Source organism: Cornus florida, unplaced genomic scaffold (assembly GCF_030987335.1).
Source record: "Cornus florida cultivar Cherokee Brave unplaced genomic scaffold, ASM3098733v1 CherokeeBrave_3.0.0_Hap2_Chr05, whole genome shotgun sequence".
NCBI lineage: Eukaryota > Viridiplantae > Streptophyta > Magnoliopsida > Cornales > Cornaceae > Cornus > Cornus florida.
In genome coordinates this window covers 94,739,882-94,752,407 of record NW_026775575.1, presented here as the reverse complement: position 1 = coordinate 94,752,407, position 12,526 = coordinate 94,739,882, and the positions used below count along the sequence as shown (strand labels likewise).

Below are 12,526 nucleotides of genomic sequence, written 5' to 3'. Positions count from 1 at the left end.
GATTGTTTGGGGAAAGTGTGGCAATGGTCATCTAACAGTAAATCAATTCCTGCATTTTTATTATCTAAAGAAGAAAAAAGACAACTTTTGGTACTTCCAGTGTAGATCAAAGAAGACATTCCTCCTTGTTGCAACCCCTGAAAATAATAAAGGTTGGAAGAGTCGTTTCTTTTTTATGTCCGGTACATACGGGAAATTTCCAACAGTTTAGAATAATTCAGATCCAACAGGTAAGATTTATATGTATATAGTTTCCAAATTCTTCTTCTTCTTCTTATTTTTTTTGCACCATCGGGTGCTGTTCATGAATAGTAAAATAATAAATTTTTTTTTTTTACCCGAGGGAACGGTATCCGCAAGTACTGTTCGTGAATAGTAAAATAATAATAATAATTTTTTTTTTTTTTTTTTTTTTTTTTTTGCACCCGAGGGAACAGTACCCGCGGTACTGTTCATGAATAGTATTTTTTTTTTTTTTTTTTTAAAGTGCAACTTACAATTCTTTTTTCCAGAGTTTAAGGACAAACCAACCCTCTCTATTCAAGAAGCTGAGTATGTTGGTAATGCCTCTTCTTACCCAGTGAAGACCTTTAGCGATCTCATGACTGACGAGGCTTTAGATTTGTATGTACGAGCTCATAGCTCAAAGGAAACCTCCACCCACTCAAAGAAAGGTAAGAAAAACAAAGGTACTTATATGTGAACTTACTGATTTTAGTTAACATCTCATTAAATATTTCCCTTATTACTCTTTATGTAGGCAAGAAGCTCAGTAAAAGGCTCCTAGCCCAAGTCCGGTCAAGTAATCTTCCTTTTACTCCTGCTTTCAAAAAATTACGAAGGGTAGGAGAAGGGAACCATGGTACATCCTCAAGCACTAGAGTGTTATCAGGTCCTACTCCTGTACCTCTAGGTTTCAGCCGATTTGGTGGGGTTCCTACGAGTTTCGAAAGTTTTGGTTCGGTATCAACCAACCAAGCCTTTTCCCACGGGGAATCGGTTCTCGATGACGCTAATGTCGCGAATGACAGGTTACATAAAATGGTAGTAAAAGATGACATTGCCAGATTGCAGAGTCTGCCAGCATCTGAGCTTTCAAAGAAATTTCTTCATCTAATCAGCTAGGTGAGATTTTACCCTTATTATGTGCATCTCTTTTCTTTTCTTTTTTAACTGTTCGCCACTATTTATTTATTTATAGGGCACTACATACTCTGTTGTTATCGCTAAAGAATACGAGAAGCTTTCCCTAGAAATGGCTTCCCTCAAGGCTAAATATGAAAATGTTACTTCTGCACTTAAAATAAAAGAAGATGACTTGACTAATGCAAAATTAAACTTTCAAGATGAGAAAGTGAAACTTACCAAAGAATACTCTGATAAGCTGGAACTCGATAAGCTAGCTGCCATGGAAAGTTTTAAAAATTCTGATGAATTCAAGGTGCTCATAGGCAAGGCTTGCTGTGATGGTTTTGACCGGTTCAAAGCTCTTGTCGGCAAAGATCGTCCAGACATAGACTTTTCTATGTATGACATTCTAAGTGAGAGCGAAGAGGAAGATGGAATTCCATAGTAGTAGTCATATATATACATATATATATATATTAGGTTTTTTGATTTCTCAGTATGTTGTTCCTTTAGAACTTTTCAGAATATCTCTTAATCCAGAGAATAGTTGCTCTACTTTTGTCTTTCATGGTATTGTTTCATACTTGTTGTTTCCTTATGCAGAACTCATTTTACTTTTCCAGGCTTCACACCGCCCGTCCTTCTTCCGAAGGAACGTATTTTTACGAGCTTCACCCAGCTCGTCCCTTTAGTAAGGGAAAGTCACTTATTTCTTTTAATAAAGAAGTGGACTTAATGTGTTACTAGTCCTTATGTGACTTATTAAATTCAGTAGAAACACGTGTAATAAATACGAATAATCATTTTATTAAAGACCTGTCGAAAATAATAATCGATAGTCGAGTATTAGCATCCGTTACACACTGGTCTACTTTATTGAAGCTAAAAACATTCTATCACTTTTAAAAGTGAAATAATAAAATAAAACACAACCTGGCATGAGTACCTACTGGTAATATTTTCTCAAATGTTCTGCATTCCACGGGTGGGGAAGTTGGCTCCCACCAAGTGACTCTAACCAGTATGCCCCCGGTCTATTGCTCTGGGTTATTCAAAAAGGGCCCTCCCAATTGGGAGCTAACTTTTCTTCCCCCTTTTCCTTAGTAGCCGGGGTAACCTCGCGAAGCACCAGGTCTCCTGGGTCGAACCTCCTTAGCTTGACCCGGGCATTGTAGTACTTGGATATCATCCGCTGGTAAGCTGCAACCTTGACCTGGGCCTGCTCCCTTTTCTCTTCTACCAGGTTTAGGTTTAATCGTAGTTCCACCTCGTTCTGTTGAGGTTCAAAATACTTGGTTCTGAAGGTAGCAACCTTTGTTTCTACCGGGATCACAACTTCACTTCCAAAAGCTAACCCAAAAGGGGTCTCCCTAGTGGGGGTTCTTACGGTAGTACGACAGGCCCATAAAACTTCGGGTAGTTGTTCAGGCCACAAGCCCTTGGCCTTTTCTAGGCGTGTCTTGATCATTTTCAATATTGTCCTATTCGTAACCTCAACTTGCCCATTGGCTTGGGGATGGGCAGGAGAAGAGAAATGAACTTTGATCCCAAGTTCATTACAAAAATCGAGGAATTGCTCACTTTCAAACTGCTTCCCATTATCGGTCACAATTACCCTAGGTGCTCCAAACCTGCAGATTATTATCTTCCAGAAAAACTTATTTACTTTATTCGCTCCAATATGAGCTAATGGCTCAGTTTCTACCCATTTGGTGAAATAATCGATAGCCACAATTGCGTACTTAGTTTGTCCCTTCACTTGGGGTAAGGGGCCGATGAGGTCCGTCCCCCATTGGACAAAAGGCCACGGCCCTGTAAGAAGGGTTAACTTTTCTGCTGGTTGTTTTGGGACATTGGCGAATCTCTGACACTTGTCACATTTCTTCACAAACTCAAGTGCATCTATCCTCATAGTAGGCCAAAAGTATCCTTGTCGGATAGCTTTATGCGTTAATGATCTGCCCCCAGCATGATTTCCACAAAGGCCTTCATGTATATCTTTTAGAATATAATTTGCCTCATTAATGGAAACACAACACAAATAGGGTAGAGAAAATCCCTTCTTGTAGAGAACCCCATCAATGAGGGAATATTTTGCCGCACGCATCCTAATCTTTCGTGCTTCCATGCGGTCCTGGGGTAGCTCTTCGTTCTCAATGTACCTGATAATGGGTTCTGCCCACTCCATGCCGTGGGCCACCTGGTGTATTTTCTGTGGCCAATACCAGACCGTGCTAGGCTCATCCAAATATCCCACGGGTATGGCTTTATCTTCCTCTGTGGTTGCCAGTCGAGCTAGAGCGTCTGCCTGCTCATTTTCTTCTCGGGGAATCCGGTGATAGAAAACTTCTTAAAAAAAACCCTTGATATCATCTATCTTATGTAAATAAGTCTTCATCTTCTCATCCTTGGCTTCATATTCCCCCTGGACTTGTCCAGTTATTAGTTGAGAATCAGTATATGCTATTAGTCGTTCCACTTCTAAAGCTTTCGCCACCCTGAGGCCTGCTAAGAAGGCTTCATACTCTGCCTCATTGTTGGTTACTTTAAACCAAACCTGAGTGCATATTTGATGCATTCCCAATTCGGGGAGATAATTACTAGCCCTGCCCCACTTGCACGGGCATTGACGGACCGATCCACATATAACGTCCAAGTAGATTCGGCTTCTTCTTGCTCATTTGCAGCATGCTCGGGCCCATCTTCTGGTGTGAATTCCGCTATAACATCTGCCAGTACCTGGGCTTTTAAGGCTGTTCGGGGTTTGTATTGGATATCAAACTCTCCAAGTTCTACCGACCACTTCATGAGTCGCCCTAAAGTATCAGGTTTGCGGAGAACCTGCTTAAGTGGTTGGTCCGTCAATACTATTATTGTATGAGCTTGGAAGTAAGGCCTGAGTTTCCTCGCAGAGATAACTAGAACAAATGCCAACTTTTCTATCCTTAGGTACCTTTCTTCCGCCCCCCTGAATGCACGGCTAGTATAATATACCGATTTTTGGTTTCCATCCTCTTAGCGGACCAAGGCTAAGCTTACTGCCGACGGAGAAACCGCCAAGTACAAATACAACTATTCTCCTTGCATCGCCCGCGACAATAATGATACTCCTTCATCTCTGTAAAAGTTTGCTCGCACTCAAGGGTCCATGAAAAAGCTTTCCTGAGCACACGGAAAAAAGGCAAACACCTATCGGTCACCCTGAAAATTAACCTGTTCAGAGCTGCGATCCTTCCTGTCAATCTTTGAAGTTCCTTGGTCGATGCTGGAGACTGCATGTTGAGAATCGCCTGGACCTTCTCAGGGTTAGCTTCTATCCCTCTTCTACTTACCATGTAACCGAGGAATTTCCCAGAGGAGACTTTGAAGGCATATTTACTTGGGTTGAGCTTCATCTGGTGTTTCCTGAGGACTTGGAACGTTTTCTGTAGATCAGCCAGGTGGTCTTGAGCTTTCAAGCTTTTTACGAGCATGTCATCCATATACACTTCCATATTCCTTCCGATTTGGTCCTTAAACATCAGGTTTACTAGCCGCTGATATGTTGCACCATCATTTTTTAGCCCAAAAGGCATCACCTTATAGCAATATAAACCTCTGTCCGTGATGAAAGAGGTCTTCTCTCTGTCTGGTGTGTGCATTGAGATTTGGTTATACCCCGAGTATGCATCCATAAAACTGAGCAGCTCATGGCCAGCTGTCCCTTCTACCAACATATCAATTCTTGGCAGAGGGAAACTGTCTTTGGGGCACGCCTTATTTAAATTGGTAAAGTCTATGCACAACCTCCATTTTCCATTGGCCTTTTTTACCAAAACAACATTGGCCAACCAGTCGGGATAATGAACCTCTTGGATGAAATCAGCTTTCATATGCTTATTCACCTCTTCTGATATAGCCATGTTCCTTTCCGCAGCAAATGTTCTTCGTTTTTGCCTGATAGGTTTGAATGTAGGATCTGTGTTTAATCGATGCTCAATCGTAGTTGGATTAATACCGGGCATGTCTTCATGTGACCAAGCGAATACATCTTGATTCTGTCTAAGGAACTGTATAAGAATATTTATGAAATCTGAGGGGAGCAGAGACCATATCCTTACCTTTTTTGTTACGTCAGTGTCATTCAAGCATATCTCCACTAAGTCCTCGATTAGCTTAGCCCGGTCTTACTCATTTTCTTCAACTTCATCGACAATTAAAGCCTCCTGCTGCCTCTTTTCTTTGAGAGAGGCAACATAGCATTCTCTGGCAATGGACTGATCTCCTCTTAGTTCGCCTACGCCATGCTCGGTAGGGAAGCGAAGTGATGGCCCTAATCGAATTTAAGGTCATTCTTCCTAGGATGACATTGTAAGCAGATGGACAATCCACCACCAGAAAGTCTATTATGACAGTGACTTGTTTTGGGCTGGTTCCTGCAATGACAGGAAGGATGACCGCTCCTAGAGGATAGACCTTGTCTCCCGTGAATCCCACAAATGGTGATCTAGTAGGTCTGAGTTTCTCTTTACCAATCTTCATCTTGCTGAATGCATCAAGAAAAATGATATCAGCTGAACTTCCATTATCTACCAAGATTCGTCGAGTATTATAGTTAACGATCATCATGGTGACGACAAGAGGGTCGTCATGAGTTTGCTGCACATCCTTCATGTCTTCATCTGAGAATGTAATAACTGGATCACCTAAACGAGGCATCTTTCAATGTTGAATCTGTACTTCTACTTCGCACACCTCAGATGAGCTTTGCATTCTCCTGGCATAGGCCTTACGGGCTGAGCTCGATTCTCCACCTCCAGCACACCCCCCGGCTATAACCCTGATCTCTCCTATTGGTTGTTGATCAGGAGGGTGGTTGTTTCGGCCTGCTCTTAGTGGATTAATGTCGGTTCTGTCATTCCCCACAATAAACTTTCGCATATGCCCCCTTCGGATCAGAGTCTCAATCTGATCCTTAAGGTCGAAGCAATCCTCTGTAGCGTGCCCATGGTCTTTAGGGAACCTGCAATACTTATCACGAGGTTTCCTTACCGGATCTGACTTCAACTTCAGTAGCCACTTCAGATATGGCTCATCTTGGATCTGCAGGAAAACTTGATCTATCGACATATTTAAAGGAGTGTAATTTGTATACCTCTCCGCGTTCTTATAGCGAGACGCCCTTTCATTCTAGTTGACCATGGGTTTCTTATACTTGGTTTCCTTTTCATCTCTGATTGTCAGGGCCAGCCTTTTCTTGTCTGACTTCTTATCCTCCCCTTCTTTTCCCTTTCTCGCAATCATTGCATCTTCAGCATTCATATGTCTTTTAGCTCGAACCAATAACTCAGCCATACTGGTAGTAGGAGGTTCCTCTGATAAAGAGAAGAGGAATCTTGAGGTTTGGAGTCTTCCCATGAAGGCGGTTAGGGCCACCTTGTCATCCGCTTCCTCCACCTGTAACATCTCCGTGTTAAAACGACTAATGTAATCTCGCAGTGACTCTCCCTTCTGTTGCTTCACAGTAAGGAGGTAGTTAGCCGGCCTTCTATGCCTCTGGCCAGCAATGAAATGGCCCACAAAGCCCTTACTCAATTCTTCAAAGGTTTTGATGGTTCCTGGCTTTAGTTTGTTGAACCATACCCGTGCTGATCCTTTGAGAGTCGTTGGGAAAGCCCTGCACATGATCTCATCCGGCATCGCGTGCAGGTGCATAAGCGCCTGAAAAGTATCCAAGTGGTCGAGGGGATCTTTAGTTCCGTCGAAACTCTCAATTATGGGCATTCTAAATTTACTTGGCAGAGGGCATTTCATAACCGAGGGGCTGAACGGCAAATTGGTCTTCTGCACCAAACCATCTATGGCTGCAATGCCTTTTCCCTTCATGGCCTGCATCATACCCTCCATCTTTGCCTTAAGATCTTGCATCTCTAGGTCAACGTAGGAAATCTCCTCAGTTTTTTCAATGACAGTCGTGTCTTCATAGGGTCTGGAACTCCGTGGAAGAGAGGGGTGGATCACTTCTCTATGTCGGTTTCCCACCTGGCTTTGTTCAACTTCGGTCTCATGTCGGGAAGGATGAGTATCCTGCTCTTCCAGATTCCCATTACCTCTGTTCGGATTCGAGAGGTCTTGGCGTGGCAAGCTTTGTTGAACCGGTGGAACAAGGTGTTGCAGGAGTGCTGCATTTTGTTGGATCAACTGGTCCATACCCTGATTCAAAGTTTGGACCTGCAGTTCCAATGCTACAAACCGCGTCTGGTCATTTGGGACGTCTAGGTTTTCACCCAACTCTTCCCTTTGGCCAGATCCCTGCGACGATGTTCCTTCGGTAATCATACCGGACCGCAAACGTCTATACCCAACGAGTAATAAATCGATTCAAGGGAATCGTCGTTCCCACAGACGGCGCCAACTGTTGAGGTTGAAATTCGTCGCGGTCTAGTACGACACCGTTTCCTGCAAAACAATGATGGCAAAGTCAAACACCGGTATGGTGCCGGCCGTTGACCTTCCGACGATCAAGTTAGTAAGGGTTCTCGATAGGGAATTTTAATCGTAATTTGCTTAGTAAGAGTTTTTATGTGTGTACCTTGTTCCCGAGTCATTTTTGTATTTATAGTCACTTCCCTTATTCTTGATAAGGGAATTTTATCGTCCTTAGCCCATGGAGCCTATCTCGTGGAAATCTTATCCTTGATAAGATTTGAACTTACCCCATGACAAATCCTATCCTTGATACGATTTGTCATCATTCTTATCTGGTAGAAATGGTTATCCTTCAAAATGATATATTATCGCCTGAGAGTTGAAGAAATCTGGTGGCCGGTCAATATTTAATTACCTTTTTCGTAAAGTCAAGATAGGCTAGGGTTATTTTTCCCTATCACTTAAAAACCCCTGAAATAAAATATCTTTAAAAGATATTTATGAAAAACACCCCAGGAAAAGAAAAAGTTTCCAAAGAACTGTGCATCCATACCCCTATGAACACCGGGAGCAACCAGAGTACTTTTCTACAAAAGTAAAGATACGTATTTCATAGAAACCACTTAGAATGAAGATACATGAAGTCAAAAACTAACTCTGAGCATGAAAAGTGAGGTTGTGCCAAAAAGTGACAAACGGCGAAAAGACAAAATAGGGAAAAAGATGAAAAGTGAATAGTGTCCAAAAAGTGAAAATGTGGAAATGACTCGGTCCTTAAAGGAAGTTGTCAATCCAAACGAAAGAGTCTTAAAAACCATTTTCAAGCACTCGAGATGACACCAAGTGACGAGAAACAGAACTCAAAAAAGAAAATTAAATGGAAAAAATTTATCAGTAAAATTTGAGAAAAATGAAAGGAAGAAAAATGACCGGGTCATTACAACAATAAGTGAATAAAAAATTAATAATAATATAGAAAATAAAGTTACTGCACATAAATCATACTCGAGTGCAAGAAAAAAAAAAAAGAAAAAAAAATAAATATGAGATAACTTTTAAGGGGGAAAAAGGGTTTTGATTAAAGAAATAGAATGCAAGATATTTTGAAGAGAAGAGAGAAAAAAGAAAAAAAAAAAAAAGAAAAAAAAAAGGAGTAAAGTACAGTCACACCCCCTGAGGTTTGGCAAAAGGACACATAGATGAAAGTTACCCATTTTTTGGACAATGACACCCTTTCAGATTTGAAAAATGGACAAAGAGACCCTGACAATGGTGATTTGACTTTATTACCTTTTTATATAAAATTTATATTTTTATTGACTTAAATACCCTTGGATTAAACCCAAACCCAAACCTTTCTCCATTTCGCTATGTATGTATGTATATATACACACACACACACATACTACATAATCACCGTTGGACGAACCCCCAGCCTCCATCGCCATCATCATCCCCAATTCACTGACCACCACCACACAAAACCCAACTCCTCAAAATTACACCCACATATATAAAGCAGCTAAACATATATAGATATATACAATATATGTATAGATATATACACACAAAATTACACACACATATGTATATATCTATATACATACACATACAAAATAGGGGAGCCAAACAGGGTCTTCTTCACAACCGAGCTCACCGCCGCAGTTCCTCATCACAGCCGAGTCCGACGTCACAATTGCTGCCATCACGCCGCGAACCGCCGAGAAGCTCACAGCCGAGCTTTTTTTTTTCCCGCAGGTGTCGCGCCGCAAGGTCACAGCCCATTTTCTTTCCTGCCGGTTCTGTCAATCGATCACTCGGCCGGAGACACTGTCTGCTTCTAGTGCGGTCTGAATGGAAAACCTTTGCCAACGAGTCCAGCGACAACGACACGGTCTGTGTTAGAGGACCCAAAAACCCTCTTCTCACCAACGGTGGTCTATCCACCGTCATATCGAAGCCCAATGATGTCTGCGGCAGCAACACCAACTCAGCCAACAAGGTGTAGGCGGTGACACACAACTCGTCGACCTCCCAACCCTCTCCAATTTGCCTCCCAACACCCGATCTCTTCGATTCACCTCCCAACCCTCTCTGACTGGATCTCTTCATTGTGTGGGAGGTATGCGGCGTCATCATCTCTCTAAGAACAACAACCCAGCTCCAAGAAACTCAACCTCCAACCACCCTTTTCCACCGCAGCTGCCACTAACAACGGCAACGATAACCAATTTCACGGCTCTACCAGGCTTCCCCTTCCGTCTGGTTCTTGGAACATTTCGTCGCCATACGTTTCGATGCCGATTCTCCGCCGCTATCAAGTTATGGGTACATCGCCACCGCCCTCGTCAGTGGCGAGAACGTTTTCAGAGTCACTGAGTACCAACATTTTCTACCTCTATGTGTATGTATGTATGTATATATAAGGGGCTATAACGTCATTTTGCAAGGTCTGATATTTTGTAATATATTTGAATTTAATATTGAGGGGTAATTTTGTCTTTTCATATAACTTAAGGCCTTATTTGGATGGAATTTCAGAAGAGAGGGGGTGTCATTGTCCAAAAATTGAGTAACTTTCATTTGTCTATTCTTTTGCCAAACCTCAGGGGGCGTGGCTGTATTTTACCAAAAAAAATATATATATGAAAAAGGAGGATAAAAGTGAGAGAAAAATAAGTATATAATTAAGGGGATTTGTAGGAAAAGATAATTTTAAGAGGGATATTTAAATTTTATTTTTTTTACAAATTATATGTATAAATAAAACAAACAAAAATTAATAGGCTGCCCAAGTGCAATTGGTGCGCCACTGCACCCTCGTGGCTCATGTTAGAACAATGCTTGCTTTAGACCAAAAGAAAGAAATTTTTTTTTTCCTTTTTTCCCTAACTTTTAGAGGCAAGCACGATCTGCTAACACAGATCGACCGCATAATGCTCGGTATAGCTCACTGCAGGCATAATTCGTTGTTTATACTGATTTTGTAGGTGGCGATGTTGATCAGGTGCTTTGCCGTCGATTTCACATTTTATCGATTACTTGACCAACAGATTCTTTACCTGAAGATGACGGCCTCGATTGACGTCAAGAGTTACTTCACGCTAGATTTCAAACTGGTTTTTGAAAAGAAACTGTTGGATTCTCACTTTCCGGTCCCTGTGCGGTTTCCCAATTAAAGGGAGTGATATGCTATTTGTATTTTTTGTTTCTAAGATTTCATTAGGGAAGGTTTCCTAAATCTTTATACCCTCCATATGCACATCACCGATTTGATGTCCGCCACAAAGATTGGTGATAGGAGGGTGGTTGGGGTGTTTTTCTTGTTTTTTGATCTGTGTGGATGACCCTGTTTCTTGATGGGTTTGTGTTTTTTGAGTGATTTGTGAAGTGGGTTTGCTGAAATTGGGATTTTTTAAGCATTAAAAGTAGTACCAGCGTGAATGAACGAATAGTTACCTAAATTTTGGATCTTGTCGTGGATGATTAAAAGTGGTTGTTCAACAAATCTAAATGTTTGAGTGAGTGAAGAACCATCAGAAGCATTAATTTATCAAAAATATTGCAACTTGAAATGTCAATGTATTAAAGTTTGGTAGTATTTTGAGATTGTTATGAGGTCGGTCAAGAACAGAGGTCTCAAAAATGAGAGAGATGAGCCAAGTTAGGGAACCCGTTGGAGGAAAATATTATGGACTTGTGTCATGCCCCAAAAATTCTAACACAAGAACCCTTGTTTTATACTAAAATCTGGTACGTGACTCACCTAATTCATCCACAACAATCCATGATTAAATCAATAAGAATACATTCTATTTAAAAATCCATCAATCCAAATGAAATTTATTACATCCCCAACTAATAAAAATTCCACCAACAATGAATCTTATTACAAAGTTTTAGCTAAGAAACAATAATAAAATCAATATGTGGAAAACTGAAAAAAAAATCTCCATCTCCCATTGAGCCTCCTTTGCAAGCTAAATCCTTGTGCACCTGAAAGTAATAAAGGGGTAAGCTTACAAGCTCAGTAAGAAATTGCTAAACACTATCATCGTTCAGCAAGTCAATTTTTGCTTATAATCCGTATATATATACATATATAAGTGCCCACGAAATATCTACTAATCATCGTCATTCTATAATATTACTCAAACTGTTAATTTGTAACCTATCTAGAATTTAAATTACAAAAAATTTCCAGTTGGCGTTCTAATGCCATTACCTCACATGAGCCCTTGGCTCCACTCCAATAAATGGTGTGAATTGCATAGTCCCGGACTACAAAATACACACATGTGGCTGGGTTGTGCGTCTACTCATCCAGATGATCCATGATCACGTCCACACAATAAGGGCTCATTAGACCCATGGCCATAACACAAAATCATGCACTCGCATAAGGCTGGTCCCTGACCATGCCTAACTGATCCGATAATCTCGACCAATCATTAAGAGGTTAGTCCCGAACTACTGCTCTTTCTAGTTCACATACCTCATCTAAATACCAAAAGCATTGCTTTAATAAATATCTTTACCATTTAGTAATCATACCTCATAATTTCCCGAGTACACCAAATACCTTAATTAATTACTTAAATAATTAATAAATAAAAAACATACCATAACATACTCGTAGTCTTAGATTTTGCAACTTGCTAATTAACTTACATTCTAAAAATCACCCTCATTATCGGCCAATCTGAGTTGACTTTAACTGCACTCACCATCATCTATACCATGGCTTAACTTCTAATACTAGTTGAATTTCTTTACTGAAACCCACGGATCCTTAACTATATATAACCATGGATTATATATACCATAGATTAAATATATCCAATAGTTACTAAATTTCTAATCAATCCAAAGTCAATGATTAAAAAAAAATTAACTAAAGCTAACCTCAACAGTACCAAATCTGTAGGCTTCATAGGTAGATTGCCCATATCAAATATATTACCTACTGCCCCATTTGCTAAAATAACCC

At 40.7% G+C, this 12,526-nt stretch overlaps 1 protein-coding gene across 1 annotated transcript; it reads right to left on the bottom strand.

Moving 5' to 3' along the window:
- Nucleotides 1-6,297: 6,297 nt before the first annotated feature.
- On the bottom strand, nt 6,298-7,446 carry LOC132309752 (uncharacterized). Its single transcript, XM_059808036.1, has one exon. The coding sequence runs from the start codon at nt 7,444-7,446 to the stop codon at nt 6,298-6,300; it is 1,149 nt and encodes a 382-aa protein (XP_059664019.1).
- Between the last annotated feature and the right edge of the window lie 5,080 nt (nt 7,447-12,526).

Coding starts and splice junctions, on each gene's coding strand:
- LOC132309752 (XM_059808036.1), bottom strand. CDS start 7,446: ATGATTACCGAAGGAACATCGTCGCAGGGATCTGGCCAAAGGGAAGAG.